The sequence below is a fragment of the Dendrobates tinctorius genome, unplaced genomic scaffold, assembly GCF_039654945.1.
Source record: "Dendrobates tinctorius isolate UK_male_01 unplaced genomic scaffold, ASM3965494v1 ptg000011l, whole genome shotgun sequence".
Lineage (NCBI taxonomy): Eukaryota > Metazoa > Chordata > Amphibia > Anura > Dendrobatidae > Dendrobates > Dendrobates tinctorius.
This window is the reverse complement of record NW_027361679.1, coordinates 89,540,939-89,562,255: the sequence shown is the minus strand read 5'-3', so window position 1 is coordinate 89,562,255 and position 21,317 is coordinate 89,540,939. Positions and strand designations below refer to the sequence as shown.

The window sequence follows — 21,317 nt, the reverse complement described above, 5'->3', positions numbered from 1 at the left end:
TGTTAGATGACTTTATATACAGTAATATAGGTACAGAGTTTATTCGAGGAGTAGCCCCAAGAACCAGGCATACTATCCAACCTTGTCAGGATGTAAGGTACTACAAATATCAAGTGTGGTGTCTGACAGGCTGTGCTAGATCATAGTGAACAGTAGGTAGAAGTCGGGATCGGCAGCAGTATAAATTCCAGGTGACATCTGAAGGAAGACTCAGAAAGGTAGCTTTTTCACCTTGTACTTGATCCTCAGTATGTAATTTATTATTTTTCCAGAATGTAACATACTTGATTGTTCTAAATATTGGAGCTCTTGCTAATACATTCACAGATTTTCAATGCTTTAATATATTAAACATTTTTATCCCATGTGGAAACTTGGTTTGTTGCCTTTTTTTAATTATTGAAGAGCAGCTGGACAATTAAAGGTGTCTCACAAAGCTTAAAAGCAACCAGGTGTACTACAAGTTGGAGGAAGTGACTGGGCATAAGAGGCAAACCAATATGTGGTGTAAATTTAAAGTAACTAACATTTAGCAAGATGCACCAAATGTATCACACGGTACAGAATTCGTACAATAATCAAATACATGTACCATCAGGATATGACTCATACGGATTAGATGTTCTAAGTGGATTCTGCTATAGAAAAGCTTGTGTGTTAAGTTTTCAGTAAGAGACTTAAAATGCGATGTCATTTTAATGCAGAAGATAAAAACACCAGGAGAAACCAGAGCACAAATAACTCACTACAACACAAACGGGAAGATATCTAAACACCAGTACAAAAAGATGAAGCACATAGTAATCAATCAAGTTTCAGACAAGAATATATAAAAGCAGCAATGTGATGGACTCCAGGTAGAATTGGCGCCAGTGTAACTTTGCACAGTTTTTGTCCTCCTACATTTTCCACCTTTTTCCAGCGACTCTTGGATCCAGAATATTTGCGGATATCTACGCTTTTTCATCTCCTCTTCTCTACATGCTGTCTTCACTGTCAGAATATGCACCCAACAAAGACAAGGACGATGCTCCTGTTTTTGATGTAGCAATTTGGGTGTTACACGTGTTTCCTATGAAAAAGGAGATGATCATAACTCTATATAGCACAAAATATTCCAGCATAGTTGGACTTCAGGGATAGCAGAAACAAACATTATGGAACTCCTGCTAGCCAATTACTACAGCATGAGAAACGGCCATTTACACGGGCCAATTTAAGCTCATTAATGGTTATAGACATGCCAATCGGTGCTCATTTACTGATTTATTATTTTATTTTTACCCATACCAACTGAAACTGGTGAAACACAACCCTCGGTAGTACAATTATTCTACCAGTATACAGCATCTTGTTGTCGGCAGCACATCTCCTTGTTTACATGGTACCAATGACGATTAATTATATGCCAGCAAATTACCAATCTGTTAAAGCCATGATAAAAAAAGCAAAACAAAGAGGTATGAGACACATCGCCTGAAGGAATGAGGGATTTCTTTTAAGCTGTTGGAAAACTTGAAGCTTTACTTATCCACGTCCCTAGTTGGAGCGCTGGGCTTCCTCATGCTATTGTGGAAAACTGGTGCCTACACACTACTATGTACAAAAGGGAAGGCGAAGCTGCAGAAGTGATCAGATATTTTGCATTATACACAATTACCTCTAGTTAGTTCAGTTTTTGCTCACATTGGTATTTTGGAAAATAGGTAGCTACTAATCTCAGACATTAACCCCTTCCTGCCATCCGACGTACTATCCCGTCCACGGTACCCGGGCCCGTATGACCGGGGACGGGATAGTACGTCGGCGCGATCAGCGGCGCCCACGTGGTGAGCGCCGCTGATCACGGCCGGGTGTCAGCTGATTATCACAGCTGACACCCGGCACAATGTGTCAGGGGCGGTCACGGACCGCCCCCGACACGTTAACCCCTTGCACACCGCGATCAAACACGATCGCGGTGTACCGGGGGTTAAAGGGAAGCATCGGTAGGGAGGGGGCTCCCTCCGTGCTTCCCTGAGCCCCCCACGGCAGCGCAATGTGCAGCGCTGCTGCGGGGGACTCCCTTCCTCCAGGCCCCCGAATCCAAGATGGCGACGGGGGCCTTCGGGGGCCTGCGGAAGCTGGCTTCCTCAGTGCCTGCAAAGCGCAGGCATGAGGAAGCCTTCTGCAGTGCCTGTGTGAGATCGCTGATCTGTCACAGTGATCTGTGATGTGACAGATCAGCGATCTGTCACAGGACAGTGATGTCCCACCTGGGACTATTTAATAAAGTAAAAAAAAAAATAAAAAAAAAGTGTAAAAATAATTAAAAAAAAAAAATCGCCAAATAAATTAGGAAAAAAAAAAAATATTCCCCCAATAAATCCATTTTTTGGAAATAACAAAAAAAAAACAATAAAAGTACACATATTAGGTATCGCCGCGTCCGTAACGACCCGCCCTATAAAACTGTCCCATTAGTTAACCCCGTTAGCAAACCCCTAAAAAAATAAAAATAAAAAATGAAGCAAAAAATAATGATTTATTATCATACCGCCAAACAAAAAGTGTAATAACGCGCGATCAAAAAGACGCATATAAATATCCATGGTACAGCTGAAAACGTCATCTTGTCCCGCAAAAAACGAGCCACCACACAGCATCATCAGCGAAAAAATAAAAAAGTTATAGCTCGCTGAATAAAGCGATGCAAAAATAATTATTTTTTATATAAAATAGTTTTCATTGCATAAAACCGACAAAAACATAAAAAACGACCTAAATGAGGTATCGCTGTAACCGTACTGACCCGAAGAATAAAACCGCTTTATCAATTTTACCGCACGCGGAACGGTGTAAACGCACCCCCCCCCAAAAGAAATTCATGAAACGCTGGTTTTTGTTCATTCTGCGTCCCAAAAATCGGAATAAAAAGCGATCAAAAAATTTCACGTGCCCGAAAATGGTACCAATAAAAACGTCAACTTGTCCCGCAAAAAATAAGACCTCACATGACCCGGTGGGTCAAAATACGGAAAAATTATAGCTCTCAATATGTGGTGATGCAAAAACTATTTTTACAATAAAAAGCGTCTTTTAGCGTGCGACAGCCGCCAAACATAAAAACCGCCATAAATAGTAAATCAAACCCCCCGTTATCACCCCCTTAGTTAGGGAAAAATAATAAAATTAAAAAAATGTATTTATTTCCATTTTTCCATTAGGGTTAGGACTAGGGGTGTGTTGGGGTAGGGTTAGGGTTAGGGCTAGGGTTAGGGCTAGGGTTAGGGCTAGGGTTAGGGCTAGGGGCGTGTTGGGGTTCGGGTTGGAGTTAGAATTGGGGGTTTCCACTGTTTGGGCACATCAGGGGCTCTCCAAATGCAACATGGCGTCTGATCTCAATTCCAGCCAATTCTGAGTTGAAAAAGTCAAATGGTGCTCCTTCCCTTCCAAGCTCTGCTATGCGCCCAAACAGTGTTTTACCCCCACATGTAGGGTATCAGCCTACTCAGGACAAATTGCAAAACAATTTTTGGGGTCCAATTTCTCCTGTTACCCTTAGGAAAATAAAAAATTGGGGGCAAAAATATCATTTTTGTGGAAAAAAATGATTTTTTTATTTTCACGTCCGAGTGTTATAAACTTCTGTGAAGCACTTGGGGGTTCAAAGTGCTCACCACACATCTAGATAAGTTCCGTGGGGGGTCTAGTGTCCAAAATGGGGTCACTTGTGGGGAGTTTCAATAGTTTAGGTACATCAGGGGCTCTCCAAACGCACATGACACCCGCAGACCATTCCATCAAAGTCTGCATTCCAAAACGTCACTGCTTCCCTTCAGAGCCCCGACGTGTGTCCATACAGTAGTTTTCTCCCACATATGGGGTGTCAGCGTACTCAGGACAAATTGGACAACTTTTGGGGTCCAATTTCTCCTGTTACCCTTGGGAAAATGAAAAAATTGGGGACTAATTGATTATGTTTGTGGAAAAAATAGGATTTTTTTATTTTCATGCCCTGGCATTATAAACTTCTGTGAAGCCCTTGGGGGTTCAAAGTGCTCACCTCACATCTAGATACGTTCCTTAGTGGGTCTAGTTTTCAAAATGGGGTCATTTGTGGGGGGTTTCCACTGTTTAGGTACATTAGGGGCTCTCCAAAGGCAACATGACACCCGCAGACCATTCCATCAAAGTCTGCATTCCAAAACGTCACTACTTCCCTTCCGAGCCCCGACGTGTGCCCATACAGTAGTTTTCTCCCACATATGGGGTATCAGCATACTCAGGACAAATTGGACAACAACTTTTGGGGTCCAATTTCTCCTGGTACCCTTGGGAAAATAAAAAAATGGTGACTAAAAGATCATGTTTGTGGAAAAAATACGAATTTTTTTATTTTCACGCCCGGGCGTTGTAAACTTCTGTGAAGCACTGGGGGGTTCAAAGTGCTCACCACACATCTAGATAAGTTCCTTGGGGGGTCTAGTATACAAAATGGTGTCATTTGTGGGGGGTTTCCACTGTTTAGGTACATTAGGGGCTCTCCAAAGGCAACATGACACCCGCAGACCATTCCATCAAAGTCTGCATTCCAAAACGTCACTACTTCCCTTCCGAGCCCCGACGTGTGCCCATACAGTAGTTTTCTCCCACATATGGGGTATCAGCATACTCAGGACAAATTGGACAACAACTTTTGGGGTCCAATTTCTCCTAGTACCCTTGGGAAAATAAAAAAATGGTGATTAAAAGATCATGTTTGTGGAAAAAATACGAATTTTTTATTTTCACGCCCGGGTGTTATAAACTTCTGTGAAGCACTGGGGGGGTCAAAGTGCTCACCACACATCTAGATAAGTTCCTTAGGTGGTCTAGTTTCCAAAATAGTGTCATTTGTGGGGGGTTCCACTGTTTAGGTACATTAGGGGCTCTCCAAAGGCAACATGACACCCGCAGACCATTCCATCAAAGTCTGCATTCCAAAACGTCACTACTTCCCTTCCGAGCCCCGACGTGTGCCCATACAGTAGTTTTCTCCCACATATGGGGTATCAGCATACTCAGGACAAATTGGACAACAACTTTTGGGGTCCAATTTCTCCTGGTACCCTTGGGAAAATAAAAAAATGGTGATTAAAAGATCATGTTTGTGGAAAAAATACGAATTTTTTATTTTCACGCCAGGGTGTTATAAACTTCTGTGAAGCACTGGGGGGGTCAAAGTGCTCACCACACATCTAGATAAGTTTCTTAGGGGGTCTAGTTTCCAAAATGGTGTCATTTGTGGGGGGTTCCACTGTTTTGGTACATCAGGAGTTTTCCAAACGCGACATGGTGTCCGATCTCAAGTCCAGCCCAAAACGTCAAATGGCGCTGCTTCCCTTCCGAGCTCTGCCATGCGCCCAAATAGTGGTTTACCCCCACATGTGGGGTATCAGCGTACTCAGGACAAATTGCACAATAACTTTTAGGGTCCTGTTACCCTTGGAAAAATAAGAATTGAGGGTGAAAAGATCATTTTTGTGGAAAAATATGATTTTTTAATTGTATGGCTTTATGTTATAAACTTCTGTGAAGCCCATGGGGGTTCAAAGTTCTCACCACACATCTAGATAAGTTCCTTAGGGGGTCTAGTTTCCAAAATGGTGTCATTTGTGGGGGGTTTCCACTGTTTTGGTACATCAGGGGTTTTCCAAACGCGACATCGTGTCCGATCTCAATTCCAGCCAAAAACGTCAAATGGCGCTGCTTCCCTTCCGAGCTCTGCCATGCGCCCAAATAGTGGTTTACCCCCACATGTGGGGTATCAGCGTACTCAGGACAAATTGCACAATAACTTTTAGGGTCCTGTTACCCTTGGGAAAATAAAAATTGGGGTGAAAAGATCATTTTTGTGGAAAAAATATGATTTTTTAATTGTACCGCTGTACGTTATAAACTTCTGTAAAGCCCTTGTGGGTTCAAAGTTCTCACCACATATCTAGATAAGTTCCTTGGGGGGTCTAGTTTCCAAAATGGGGTCACTTGTAGGGGGTTTCCACTGTTTAGGTACATCAGGGACTCTCCAAACGTGACATGGCGTCCAATCTGAATTCCAGCCAATTTTGCATTGAAAAAGTCAAACGGCGCTCCTTCCATTCTGAGCTCTGCCATGCGCCGAAACAGTCGTTCCCCCCCACATATCAGGTATCTGCGTACTCAGGACAAATTGCACAATAACTTTTGCAGTTCAATTTCTCCTGTTACCCTTGGTAAAATAAAAAAAATTGAACCTGAAGTATTTTTTTTATGAAAAAAAGTTAGATGTTCATTTTTTTTTAAATATTCAAAAAAATTCCTGTGACGCACCTAAAGGGTTAATAAACTTCTTGAATGTGGTTTTGAGCACTTTAAGGGGTGCAGTTTTTAGAATGGTGTCACTTTTGGGTATTTTCTATCATATAGACCCCTCAAAGTGGCTTCAAATGTGATGTGGTCCTAAAAATAAAATGGTGTTGTATAAATGAGAAATCGCTGGTCAACTTTTAACCCTTATAACTTCCTAACAAAAAAAAATTTTGGTTCCAAAATTGTGCTGATGTAAAGTAAACATGTGGGAAATGTTAGTTATCAAGTTTTTTGTGTGCCGTATCTCTGTGATTTAAGGGCATAAAAATTCAAAGTTGGAAAATCGCGAAATTTTCAAAATTTTCGCCAAATTTCCGTTTTTCTCACAAATAAACGCAAGTTATTTGAATGAAATTTTACCACTAACATGAAGTACAATATGTCACGAGAAAACAATGTCAGAATCACTGGGATCCATGGAAGCGTTCCAGAGTTATTACCTCATAAAGGTACAGTGGTCAGAATTGTAAAAATTGGCCCGGTCATGAACGTGCAAACCACCCTTGGGGGTGAAGGGGTTAAGAGGAGTTGTCTGGTGAAAATAGAATTAGACTTACCGCTAATTCGGTTTCTAATAGCCAACATCGACAGCACACAGTAGGATGTAACCTCTCCCTAATAGGGACAGAAAACACAAAGGGGTCAACACCTCCAGTGTTATTATAAATGACCACAAGAGTATGAATGCTTCAAAGTATATTTTATTATCACTGATTGAATAATGCAAGAAATAATAAGTAAGGGGAGGGAATTACCCGTGCTGTCGTGGTGGGTTATTAGAAACCAAATTACGGGTAAGTCTAATTCTATTTTCTCTAATAACCCCCCCACGACAGCACACCAGAGGAATACCCAAGAGTAATGTTTAGGGAAGTATAGCACTTTCCTCCCAAAGGCTAAGTTTGATCTAGCCTCTAGATCTAACCTGTAATGTCTGAAGAATGTATGGACCAAAAACCAGGTAGAGTCTGCAAATCTGCTCGATGGAAGTGCTGGCTTTCTCAGCCCAGAAGACCAATACCGCTCTAGTGGAGTGAGCAGTGAGATTCACCGGAGTGGCAGGCCCTGGATCTAGTATGCTTCAGTAAGGGTATGTTCCCACGGTCAGTAAATGTACATCCGGGGCGTCCAACTCAAAGCAGCCAGATGTTACAGCATAGTGGATGGGATTTCATGAAATTCCATGCCCACTATGCGTGCAGGGATGCCTCCGGCTTCCCTGCGTACACGCACATGCGGCGCGTCTTTCCAGACCGCAGCATATCTATTTATCTTGCGGAGACGCTCAGTCTCCGCAAGATAAAGTCACCAGTACAATGTATAGGATGCGGTGATTCCGCACAGTTCCATGAACACATGCGGAATCACCTGCGTTCAAAAGCGCTTTAGACTGAGCGGACATGTGCTTTGTCCAAAGCGCTACCTAATACTGACAGTGTGAACATACCCTTAGAAATCTTTTGATCCAGTTGGCGACAGTGGATCTTGAGGTCTTTTTCCCCTTATTCTCACCCTGAAGCTGGGCAAACAGGTTCTGATCTCTTCTACACTTCTTGGAGATAATGAAGTACCATTCTCAGTACATCCAGAATGAGGAATTCTTTTTCTTTCTCATTTGTTGGATTCTGACAGAAGGGGGGAAGAATGATCTCTTGAGATCTGTGGAACTCCGAGATCACCTTGGGTAGAAATGATGAGTCCAGACAAAGAATGAGTCGGTCCCCTCTTGGATTCTCAAGTATGATTCGTTAACAGAGAGCCTGTAGTTCACCCACCCTTATGGCTGTGGTTATGGCTACAAGGAAGGCTGTATTCCAAGTAAGTCTGTTCAGCTTTATAGATAAGGGCTCAAATGGAGGAAGTGTCAGCACTCTAAGGACAAGATTTAAGTCCCAGGAGGGGACCAGGGTCTTTATTCTTGGACGAAGGGGAGAAGCTGTCGTTCTAAATCTCTTCACTCAGTGATGCTTGGCCCGGCTCTGGTAAAAATAGGAAATCACTTGGACCTTGAGGGTACTTTGTTTGAGACCCTTTTCCAGGCTTTCCTGCAGAAAATCCAGGATCTGGGTGATGCTAGGCTTACGCGAGTCTAAATGTTCAGGTGCACTCCATGACATAAAGGCCTTCCATATCTTATGAAATATGGCGTTCGTTACCAGTTTTCCTGTACGTTGACCAAATCTTTTTTGTAGAAGGCTGATAAGGAGGTGTTCTTCAGCCCAGGAGAATATTCTTGCAGAGATTGATTTTAGGTCTTCATATCTTGTGCTTCATTGGTGACGGAGGTGGGCTACCGTAGTCATGTTGTCCGAGTAGATCTTTATATGGGTATCCTAAATCAAAGATATTGCTGATCAGAGCACTTCCTCTACACCCTTCAGGTCTCTAAAGCTGGAGGATTGTTGGCTGATCTCTCTTGACCAGAGTCGCTGGAATACATCTTGGGAAACCATGGCTCCCCATCTCCTTCTGCTGGCATCTACTTTTATTGTGACCATAGGGTCCGGGATCCAGGGAACTCTTCTGTTCAGGTTTTTTGGGCTGAGTCACCAGGATAGGGAGCCTTTTAACCGAGGTGGTATTGGGATCTTCCTGTTTAGGGATTCTGGGGATCCATCCCAATTTCCAAGAGTGTGGGTCTGTAATGTTCCAGTATGTGCCTGGGCCCAAGCTACTATCTGTATGCAGGATGGAGCCGGTGACTGACACCAATTTCCTGCTTTGCCGTATGCTTATCCTTTATCTTAAGTGTATGTGTTTCTGTTTGGATAAGAAAGATGTCTGGTTGTGGGAATCCAACAGAATCCCCAGGAACGTCTTTGTTGTGGACGGAACCATATCCAATTTTTTGTGGTTCACCAATCCAGGGATGACAGGATCTGGGTTGTTAACAGCAAAAAGCAGCCGACAGCACAACGGAGGAATGGATGCCAGTTCAAAGGTTCATGGACCCAAATGAACAATAGTCCAAAATAAGGAAGAGGACCAGCATCCGGTCTGGGTGAAAAATTGTATCAAAAATTTATTCTGCCAGTACAAAATACAACGTTTCGGCCATATTGTGGCCTTTTTCAAGTATAACATAAAAGTACATATGGTGGCCTTTTATAGTGTGGCACAGCCAATCACCATCTAGGTAACACCCATCACAAAGAATCCATACATAAAATACATATAAATACATCCATCAGTTACATGTATATTCAATAACACAGCTTATCCAATCGTTAACAATGATAATCATAATCATATTAAAAATAGTGCAAAAACATTTCATATATAAACATCAATCCCCAAATCAGCCCACCAATGGTCGTAATGCATCAAAGGTATCCATAGAAATAGCACACCAATCACTTGCAGTAATACATATCCATATATAAACCGCCAATCCCTAATCACATAATAGTGGCGCCAACCCCAATGGAACAATCATGCGTGGACTCACAAATCCCTATATCGGCAGAGTTCCCTCTCCCCATATGACAGCATCAGCCAGAGCCAGGCCACATCAGGAGCGCAGTCTAATGACGCGCGCTACAAGGCCACGGCGAGCGCGCCGCCCATCCCCGCCCAGGTCCGGTCACGTGAAGACTCCATCACCGAACACCGCGCATGCGCGGTGCTATGCGAGGAATCAGCCACACGACCCGCCCACCGGGGGGGACCGCGCACGCGCAGAGGCCCAGAGCGCGCGATCACACACCACACTCCCTTGTAAACCCGCACATGCGCTGATAAATAAGAGCAAGTGTAAAACCACATTTAAATTAATGAGTCCACACAAATAGACCAAAAATGCTCCCAAGAAAACCGCAGCATATAAGAGACATTTAGAATAAAAAAAAATCATTGTTAACGATTGGATAAGCTGTGTTATTGAATATACATGTAACTGATGGATGTATTTATATGTATTTTATGTATGGATTCTTTGTGATGGGTGTTACCTAGATGGTGATTGGCTGTGCCACACTATAAAAGGCCACCATATGTACTGTTATGTTATACTTGAAAAAGGCCACAATATGGCCGAAACGTTGTATTTTGTACTGGCAGAATAAATTTTTGATACAATTTTTCACCCAGACCGGATGCTGTTCCTCTTCCTTATTTAGGATCTGGGTTGTTGTCTGCAGATGTTCCTGGAGTAACAGTATTAAGGGGACCACCAGCAGAAAATCGTTGCGGTACCGAATTATGCAAATATCCTGACCTCTGATGTACGCCATGATTTTTGTGAAGATCCGTGGTGCAGATGATATTCTCAACAGGAGAATATTCGGGTGAATACGAACGGGATAGTATGAATCCTGTAGATCGATAGTAGCCATGACAAAGTCCTGGCCTAACAGGGGGAATTGCTGACTGACAGATTCCATCTTGATCCTTCTGTATATTATGTACTGGTTGAGGGGTATCAAGTTGATTATGATCCGATGAGATCCCCTTGGTTTCTTTATCAGAAAAAGCCTAGAGTAGTGCCCCCTGTTTCTTTCCCTCTCAAACTAGGGAGATTACCCCTGAGGATAACAGGCTTTTTAGACTGGCTATTAAGGTGAATTGCAACTTTGGAGAGGAGAGTTTTGTTGTCCTTACCCTCTGTGGGGTATAGGAAGAAAATTCTAATTTTATTCCCTCTTTGACTTAACTTAGAGTCTATGTGTTTGTGCACATTTTGCGCCACTGGGTAAGGAATCCTGCTCCACCCACCTTTTGGATAGCTCCACCAGCCTGACTTTCCTTTCTCTCTGTATTAAGTTTGCTCCTCAGATGGTCGCTAGGGTCGTTTCTTAGAACTTCTAAGTTCAGGTAGAGCTTTCTACTTATGCGAGGCCTTCTCTAATAAGTTTTCAAGGGCTGGTCCAAACATGCATTTCCCTTTTAAAGGGAATAGAGAACAACTCTTCAAGACCTTAACCATAGTGCGTGTCTCACAGAGTTTGATAAGCCTGCTGACCTTGCTGCTACTATTAACGATTCTACAGATGCGTCTGCTAGAAATCCCGTTGCTTTTTGGAGGAGAGGTAAGGATGCCACAATGTTTTCTCTGGGAGTACACCATAGAAAGCTGAATAAGTCAATGGGACACTGATTGTGCCAAGCAGGTGGAGACTGCATTGGTGTTCAGCAGTGCTGCTAAGGTTTCCCAGGATTTCCTTAAAAGGCCATCCATTTTGTGCTCGAAGAGGTCCTTCAGCTGGGAGAATTCCTTAAATGGCAAGCTCGTTTTCTTGTTCACCCGTGCAATCTATATATCTAGTTTTGGTACTTTTGACCAGCATTCTGCAGTCTTATCGTCCACCGGGAACCTCTCTTTCAGCTCAGCGGGAATGCTCAACCTCTATTCCGAGGAATCTCTCTTCTCCAAAACTAAGTCCCGAATATTCTTATGTAAGGGAAATACTAGTTTCCTCCTTGAAAAGAGCCAACATCTCTACTTTTACTGTCTGGGAAGTCTTCTCTTTTTCTACCTCCATGACTCTCTTTACCGCCATAAGGAGCTCTTCAATGTTTTCTGAGGAAAAATAATATTTCTTATGTTGGGAGGCATCAGGGACCAGGCTTAGCTCACCTTCATCCAGAAGCTACTCCAGAATGGACATCTCCTCTTGACAGTCCCCGTCACTTTCCTCTTCCAGGCTAATCTTCCTTCTTTTAGCCGCTGGGGGAATACTGGGGGAGAGTGTGGGCTGGGAGAAAGAGGCCATGGAAGATTTAATCTCTTGGCGGACTATTCCCTTGATTTCTTCCATGTTAATACACAGGATCAGTCCTACCTTAAGGTGTCTTCTTGTCCGGGGCTCTTATATTGGCGACCAGACACAGCGCCATCTTCTCATTAGAGGATCTCCTCCCCCTGACGTCCAGGTGTGAAAGCCAGGATCCCTGCAATCACAGGCAGCGCCATTAACTGAAAATGCGTTCCAGCGTGGAACGCTAAAATCTGGAAGCGTCATCTCCGACGCCAGCAGTGCCGCACATGCTCAGACTAATGTACCAGAAGCAACCCAGGAGACTGGCGCTTCTCTTCCTGAGAGGAGGGGATGGGCTGGTGATCTCACAGAGGCCTCCAGCTTGAAGAAATTCTTAACCCCTTTCCTAGATTAGATGTAATATTCCGTCCATATGACCTGGGACCTAAGTCCCATGGACGGAATAGTACGTCATGCCCTTTAATGCGACATCGGGACTTAAGTCGCGGTGATCGCATTAAAATGCCGACGCCATCTTACCGCAGGATAGATTGCCCGGGCTGTCTCCGTCCTGGCCCGCCCCTCTGTGCGCTGTGATTGGCTGTTAAATTCAGATCAGCCAATCACAGTGCTTCTCATTGTTTCAGCCAATCAGATTGGCTGAAACAACGAGGTCGTAGGCTAGGATCGAGTACCGATGTACTCGATCCCAGGACCGGTGCCTGGCAACTCCAGGCACTGGCGAAAAGCCCCCAGATTGGTGCGATCGCCGATCAAATTGATCGTGCCAATCGCCGCTGTGCCCTGCCTGTATCCGCCCGGATCGGTGCTGTAATAGCACTAATCCTAGGCAGGAGTCTAGGACAGTCCCAGCAGGAAGTGGTTGGCGCGATCGAGCCAACCACAGGGCACAGCTGCGGTCACGCTGTGACTGCTCTGTGCCCTGCTGGTGACCTGGCCATGACCTGCCTAGGAATCGGAGCTTAGCTCCGATCCTAGGCAGTTGCCATGGTCACCAGGCAGAGCAGGGATTGGTGGATCGATGTAATCATTCGATCCCACCAATGACAGGTCACAGCAGTGATGTGACCGCTCTGTGACCTGTCCCTGATCTGCCTGACATCTCTGCAGGGGTCCTCACTCTTAGCTGAGGATTCCTGCAGAGAGGTCAGACGCAGCAAGAGCTCCTGTGCTGGGTATTGTGGTGCCACAGGTTGTAGCATCACAATCCCTACAGAAGAGAGAAGAGAGAAGAACACTACAACTGTAAGTGTTAATTGATCCCTGATCCTCTGCCCAATCTATCTTCACCCCCAATCTATTCTTCATCCCCCCTCCACCCCCCCTTTTGGGTCGCCTCCGTGCGCAGCCGCCAAGCGTCGATCAGTGACGCAGATCACCGATCAACACTCGTGCTAGCTTTTTTCCACTCAGCCCCCTTTGCGCCACCTCCTCCTACAACATCCCGCAGCCGCAAAACTTTGATAAGTGATGCGCATCACTTATCAGAGCTTGTGCCTGCCGTTTTCATTTTTTTCACCCCTTTTTGTGCCACCTAACTACAACCCTAACTGTTGACCCCTGCCCAATCTCTCCTCATTCACCCCAATCCTCCCTTCCCCCTCTTTTTACCCCGCCTCCATCCCCCCTTTTGCGCCGCCTCTGTTCGCAGCTGTCGAGCCTTGATTGGTGACGCAGTTCACCAATTGACACTCGTGCTCGCTTTTTTTTCACTCAGCCCCCTTTGCGCCACCTCCTCCTACACATCCCGCAGCCGCAAAACTCTGATAAGTGACGCGCATCACTTAACAGAGCTTGTGCCTGACGTTTTCATTTTTTTCACCCCTTTTTGTGCCACCTAACTACAACCCTAACTGTTCATTCCTGCCCGATCTCTATTCATCCACCCCAATCCCCCCAGCCCCCTCTTTTTACCCCCCTTTGTGCCATTTCCGTGTGCACATTTAGCAGCCGCCGAATTTTGATAAGTGACGCAATTCACTTATCAAAGCTTGTGCCGGCTGTTTTCCATTTTTCTTATTCACCCCCCCCCCCCCTTTGAGCCACCTCTGTGCACACATCCAGCAGCCACTAAATTTTGATGTGACGACGTCCACTTATCATATCTAGGGCCTGCTGTTTTAGACTTTTTTTCACAGGTATTTTGCTCCCCATTTCCTTTTAGCTTTTTCTTACAGGATAATGTGCACCAATCACTAGCCCCCCACACACACAGTTATAAATAAAGTACACCCAAGCACCATATTTACACAAAAAATTTCTCGCCCATCACGTTCCTCCTAACAGCGCTATTCAATGGAGGAGGCATATGCTTTACTTGCCTCCGACACTGATAGTGAGGGAGAGGATAACACTTTTCTTTATTTTTCAGATTCTTCATCCTCTTCCCCCTCCTCATCTTCCTCCTCGCGTCCTGCGGAACCGCCACGCAGACGCTCCAGGACAGAAGATGAGGCAGCGCCCACCATGCCCGCAGCGGATTCAGCAGACCCTGTGTGGACCTCGACCCCCGAAAATTACGAGCCACTGATTTCTGATTTTGTGGCAGAATCAGGAATCAAGTTTGACACCACCGGCCTCACAGAAACTGACTTTTTCAAAGTCTTTTTCTCTGAGGATTTTGTTAAGCTCATGATGGAGCAAACTAATTTGTACGCTCGGCAATTTTTGGAACACCCGCGTTCATCCTATTCTAACTGGTCTCCTGTGGACGCAGTCGAAATGACGCAGCTTTTGGGCCTGGTCCTCCACATGGGTATCCTGACGAAGCCTGAAATTGCTGTGGCAAGAAGGTTTGCTGTGTCTGTCAGCGTAGTGTCCAGAGGCTGGAGGCGCTACCAGGAGACAGGCCAGTACACCAGGAGATGTGGAGGGGGCTGCAGGAGGGCAACAACCAAGCAGCAGGACTGCTACCTCCGCCTTTGTGCAAGGAGGAACAGGAGGAGCACTGCCAGAGCCCTGCAAAATGACCTCCAGCAGGCCACAAATGTGCAGACACAGCAAACCTTCGTGCCACAGCTCGCATTGATGTGCCATCTTGGTTGAGCTGCACTACCTGAGCCACTTGTGTGGGTTGTAGGGTCCGTCTCATGCTACCACGAGTGTGAAAGCACAACCAACATTCAAAAGTGACCAAAACATCAGCCAGAAAGCATTGGTACAGAGATGTGGTCTGTGGTCCCCACCTGCAGAACCATTCCTTTATAGAGGGTGTCTTGATAATTGCCAATAACTTCCATCTGTTGTCTATTCCATTTGCACAACAGCATGTGAAATTGATTGTCAATCAGTGTTGCTTCCTAAGTGGACAGTTTGATTTCACAGAAGTTTGATTTACTTGGAGTTATATTCTGTTGTTTAAGTGTTCCCTTTATTTTTTTGAGCAGTGTATATTTCCCTTATTAAAATTAATTTAAAAAACACACACAAAGTATGTTGTTTCACTGCATTTGCAAAAGCTTTACCCAGTGAGATATAATACTATGTAGTTTAACAATCATGTTAATTAAAGAGGGGAAAAAAAAAAATCGAAATGCCATTTTTTGGGGGGTGGGGGTTTGAGTTCAGCAACTATGCCAAACAAAAAAAAAAAATCAGCTCACCATGTAAAAAGCAATCCATTTTACAGCTTCAATGACGTAAAAATGAAAACGTGACAAGTCTTGGAAAATGGAGAAAAATGTTTGTTTCATTCTGAATTTCTTCCATTATTTAAATAATATAAAAACTATACATTTGGCATTAGCATAAATGTACTGACTGAGAGAATCAAATTGCAAGGTTGTTTTTCCAGCACAATCAACAGCATAGAAACAAGACCAAGAAAAATAATTGCAGAATTGCTGTTCTTTTGCAACTTCACCGCATTTTGATTTTTTCCCCCGTTTTCCAGTACATTATATGGTGCCATTCAAAGCTACAACTCGTTCCACAAAAAACAATCCCTCATATGGCTTTGTCAACGGAAAGATTAATTAAAAAAACTAAATAAATAAAATAAAGACTCTTGGGAAAAGGGGAAGTAAAAATAAATAAATAAAAGCAAAAACCGTAATGTGTAAAAAGTAAAAAAAAAAAAAACACTTATGTAGTATCGTCGCGTTCAGAAAAGTCCAATCAAAATATAAAAATAACCCGATGAGTAAACACGGTAAAAGGAAAAAAAAAAAAAAGTATTTTTCTGTGTAGCTGCAATACCACAAAAAATGCTGTAAGAAGCAATCAAAATGTTGCATCTATTCCAAAATGGTATTGTTGTATCATCTCGCAAAAAAAATAAGCGGTGACACAGCTACATTGAAATGAAAACTCTACGAGTCTCAGAAAATGGCGACTAACCCCCAATTTATTTTTTCAAACTTATTGATCCCCTCCTCTAAAATAATAAAAAATCTGGACATATTTAGTATAGCTGCAACCATACTGAGGAGCAGAATCATATTGCGAGGTCATTTTTTCAGTGTGAGGGTACTTTCCCACGGTCAGTAATCGGCAGTGCTCTGGACGCAGCACGTCTCTTCACCTTGCAAAACACAGACCAAATGAGACAGCCCCAGCTGCCCTTTATCAGACCTGGAGTGGAGGTAAGTGAGCAGCCAATCCCACCCAACTCTTTCAGCTGCCCATACAACTCGGACCCATAATCCGGGCACATTAAACAGTTCTCAGCACTGTGTGTCCTGGAACCTGCTTCTATGGGTCCTATATGAGCGAGGCTTTGCACCTCGGGGTGTCAAGAGGAAGATGAGAGACACCAGACACAACAATGCAGATGAGCTGAAGGCTGCTATCAAAGCAACCTGGGCTTCCATAACACCTCAGCAGTCCCACAGGCTGATCGCCTCCATGCCATTGATGCAGCAATTGATGCAAAAGGAGCCCCAACCAAGTTTAGAGTGCATTTACTGAACATACATTTCTGTAGGCCAACATTTCGAATTTTAAAATCATTTTTCAAGCTGGTTTTATAAAGTATTCTAATTTACTGAGATAATGACTTTTAGGTTTTCATTGGCTGTAAGCCATAATCATCAACATATGAGTTTCTCTTTTTGTACTGAAGAACTGAAATAAATTAACTTTTTGATGATATTCTAAATTAGTGAGAAGCACTTATAGATCCCTCAAGAAATCTGGATGTGTGGTCAGCACATTGAACCCCCAGCTTTTATTTTGTTTATTCACCACCAGTGAAAAAAATTTTTCCACAAAAATGTTATTTCAGCCCCAATTTGTTTTATTTTCACAAGGATAGCAGGAGAAAATGGACCATAAAATTTGTTGTGCAATTTCTCCTGAGTACGCCGATACCCCATATGTAGTCAAAAACTACTTTTGAGGCACAGTGGAGCTCAGAAAGCAAGAAGCGCTATATTGGAGTTCATTTTGATGGAATGGTCTGAGGGTGCCATGTCAAATTGGCAGAGCCCCTGAGGTGCCGGAAAAGCAGAACCCTCCCAAAAGAGACCCCATTTTACATACTATACCTCTCAATGAATTCATCTAGGGGTGCAGTGATCATATTGACAACACAGGTGGGAATTTTATACCATTGGGCAATGAAGAAAAAAAATTGTATTTCTACCACCAAAATTTTGTTTTAGATTTTACATTTTCACACGGGGAAATGGGTAAAAATGGCACCAAAATCTGTCCCACAATTTCTGCTGAATGTAGAACTGCCCCAAATGTGGCTGTACAGTACTGCTTAGTCATACAGTGAGACTCGGGACAGAGCACTATTGGCAAATAGCGCTCCATCTCTCTAGCATCTCGCCCTATGGAGCGCAGAATTTTCTATAAGTTTGCGGACTCCATATACAAAGCTCCCCCCCCCCCCCCCCCAAGAAAAGCAGGATCCCTCCTCAAGTGACCCCGTTTTGTAAATTATATCCCTTTGTGAATTTATCTACAGCTGTAGTGACTATTTTGACTCCATGGGTGATTTCCAGAAACAGGCAGCAGTGGATGTTGCTGAGTGAAAATTGCAAGCTACCATTGTAGTGACCAGTACATTGTGCTCAGCTCGTGTACCTGTAAATTAGGTGGGCTCTCATCGCTACAAAAATGACAAACATGTGGACGCTAAATGTGGTTTAGGTACAATTGGGATCAGAAGGGAGGTGGTGTTTGGTTTTGGGATCACAGAATTTGCTGAATTTCTTCTTTGGGGGAGGGGGCAATTTTGTTTTTCCAGAGCCTTTGCGCTACCAGTAACATATTTCCGTTAACAGATGCCAAGCCTGAGTGGGGACTTGCTTTTCTTGTGGACTGAGTTGAAGCTTTTATTGGGAACATTTTACATAACATTTGGTATCACATTTATCCAGCACTCTACGCTGAGCAATTACATCAGGATTTCCCTTTAAATCTCTGAGTGACATGATTCAGATGAAATCCCAGAGGGATCCATTCACTATAATGAGGCAGGAGAGTTACTCCGGACTCTGTCTAACCTCTGTTCAACGGTGTCTTTTTTTTTTCAGAGGTGCAGAAAAACGTGGCAGATGGCACTTTTATGAACGCCTAATAAAAAGACAGACACCACCGGATCACAGGCCAGACAGCGCCCACAGTGCCTGCATTTGCCTCACTATAGGTAATCTTCTACCGGGAGTTCCGTCTGAATCACGTATTTCAGAAATTTACACAGAAACCCTGGTATAAGAACTCAGCGCAGAGCGAAGGATAAATGTGCGTTGAGCCTTACTGCGGTCTTTGGGAGGCAAAATGAACAAATCAACAGCAGATGGTTTTATTTATTTTTTTTTACTCGGTTCCTTGTGCGGTAAAAGTGATTAGATGACTTTATTCTACGGGTAGGCGCGATTACAGCGATTTACTGGTATATTGGGTTTTTATGTGTGGATGCTGTCACACACTAAAAGACTTTTGTTTTCAAAAACTAGTTTTTTGCATCACCATATTTAGACAGCTATAATTTTTCCATATTTTGGCCAACAGTCATGATGTGGATTGTTTTTTGCTGGACAAGTTGATGTTTTCATTGGTACCATTTTCAGGCTCATGACATTTTTTGATCGCTTTCTATTCTGATCTTTGAGAGGTAGAATAAACAAATCTCACAATGCAGGAATTGTTTGTTGGATTTTTTTTTTTTTTTTTAAGCCTTTCCACTTGTGGCAAAATTGATAGGCAGTTTTATTAATTGGGTCAGTAGGATTACAGCAATACCACATTTATATATTGTTTTTAATGTTTTGCACTTTTACACAAAAACTATTTTATAAAAAAAAAAATTATTTTTGCATCTCTTTATTCTGAGAGCTATAACTTTTCATTTTTCGACTTATGGAGCTTTATGGTGGCTATGATGTTTTCAGCTATACCATTGTTATTTATATTCGTCTTTTTGATTGCATTTTATTCGGTGGTATGATAATAAAGCATTGTATTTTTACCTTTTTTTTCCGGTATTCACTAAAGTGGTTAACTAGTGGAACAGTTTAATAGGTTGGGTCTTTCTATACGCGGTGATATCAAATATGGGTACTTTTATTGTTTATTTCATTTTTTTTCATAATATTTATTCATGGGTCCTTTTTTTTTTTTTTTTTTTTACTTTTTTTACTTAGTCCTCCTATGGGACTTGACTTTCTGCAGTCTGATCAGTTATAAGGTAGAGCAATCAGCAGCATTGCTATACATTATGACCTGTCAGTGCTGCAGACACTGGGCATGATCTTACAAACTTGCAGGTTTTGGCTTACAAATACTAAGGTGAAATACCAATAAAATACCGAACATGTGAACGTGGCCTTATACAATAAGCTTGGCTCGTTGGTTAGCAGCGCTAGGGTCTTCACTATCTGTTTCACCTCCCCGCAAGAAGTTTGTATGTTCTCCCCGTGTTTGCGTGGGTTTCTTCCATGCCCCAAAGACATACTGATAGGGAAATTAGATTGTGAGCCCCATTGGGGACAGAGATGATAATGTCTGTAAAGATTATGTATATATTAGCGCTATAAAAGTAAGGATTAGACATACATTTTCAATCAATAAAAGTAATATTATAAAAGTAATAGTATTTATTTGCTACAACCAGAATACCTGCTCTCCGATCAGCAACGGAGGATTAGATACCCTTAATATACCAGATAAAAGAGAACAGGGACGACAACGTGACATGGATCAAGAGAGTTACCTGTGTTATGAGATGCCTTTTCACATTGATTCTTCATATCTGTGCACTGAGGGACATTAGTCTGGATGAACTCTGCTTTTTTCACCTCACCGGAGTCCGTTTTCTTTGTAGTCATAAGTGGATCTTGGCTAACAATGGCCAATGAATCAGAACTTGTTTCAGGAACTTTTCTCTTTCTTACAAGTCCAGAAAGTTGATTATGGCTCCTAGGTTTACAGACATCAGTACCTAATTTTTCACCACAGTGCTTCTTGTTGGGACAGGAAATCTACAGTAAACAGCGCAAATGTTATATATAAAGAAAAAGCATATAAAACACACGTAACCTGCATCTCACAAAAAAGGCGGCATTATACAGAGTTTTCAGCAACGAAGCATTTGGGAATATACACTTAAAATTCCTATCTCCACAATCCTACCCCAATATGTAGTAGGTGCAATAATAATAATAATAATATTAGCAAATACCTCCAATGAGAAACATAGTTATTCTGATAAGGTATGCTGCTTACCCCATGTGCAGGGAATCATAGTAGCTTATACATCCATGGTTACGACCACTAACTGTCATTATGAGTGGTCGTAACCATGGATACCTAAGATACCGCAATGTCCAGCACATGGGCTTATCAGAACTTTACAATGCTTCTAATTGGAGGTATTTGTGAATATTATTACTACTACATCTACTGCATATTGTGATAGGATCTTTGAGATGGGAATACCCCTTTAACTTAGCCTGGAATATACACATTTACTTGGCTGCATCCATTTCTCCTACAGACTTTAATGGAGTGCGACAGTTAGCCTTTTAACCTATTAATGGGGACAGTCACATCACACATGCACTCCTATCTGTTGGCAGCAGGATATTAAAGTGTCAAGCAAATCAATAGTTTGGTAATTAAGATTTAAGTGAACTTGTGAACAGGATTTTGTTAAGTAAACTACAGGCATTGTCAGTGTTACACTGATCAAAATGATATCTGGGGTGAAGAAATCAGTTTTGTGGTTCTTGTATAATCAGTGTTAGAAGTTTTCAGTTAATGAGATACCCGCATTCCGGG

General features: G+C 42.9%; 1 protein-coding gene across 2 annotated transcripts in view; it reads right to left on the bottom strand.

The window, feature by feature from the left end:
• Positions 1 to 238: 238 nt before the first annotated feature.
• The window catches only part of YJU2 (YJU2 splicing factor homolog), a 62,476-nt gene continuing 41,397 nt past the window's right edge, over positions 239 to 21,317 (bottom strand). For both annotated transcript variants that reach the window (XM_073544531.1, XM_073544540.1), the window contains exons 7-8: positions 20,251 to 20,518; positions 239 to 1,072 (exon numbers count right to left, since the gene is read on the bottom strand). In XM_073544531.1, the coding sequence (XP_073400632.1) occupies positions 978 to 1,072; positions 20,251 to 20,518 (363 nt within the window). In that variant the 3' untranslated portion in view covers positions 239 to 977. The remainder of the gene's footprint in view (positions 1,073 to 20,250; positions 20,519 to 21,317) is intronic.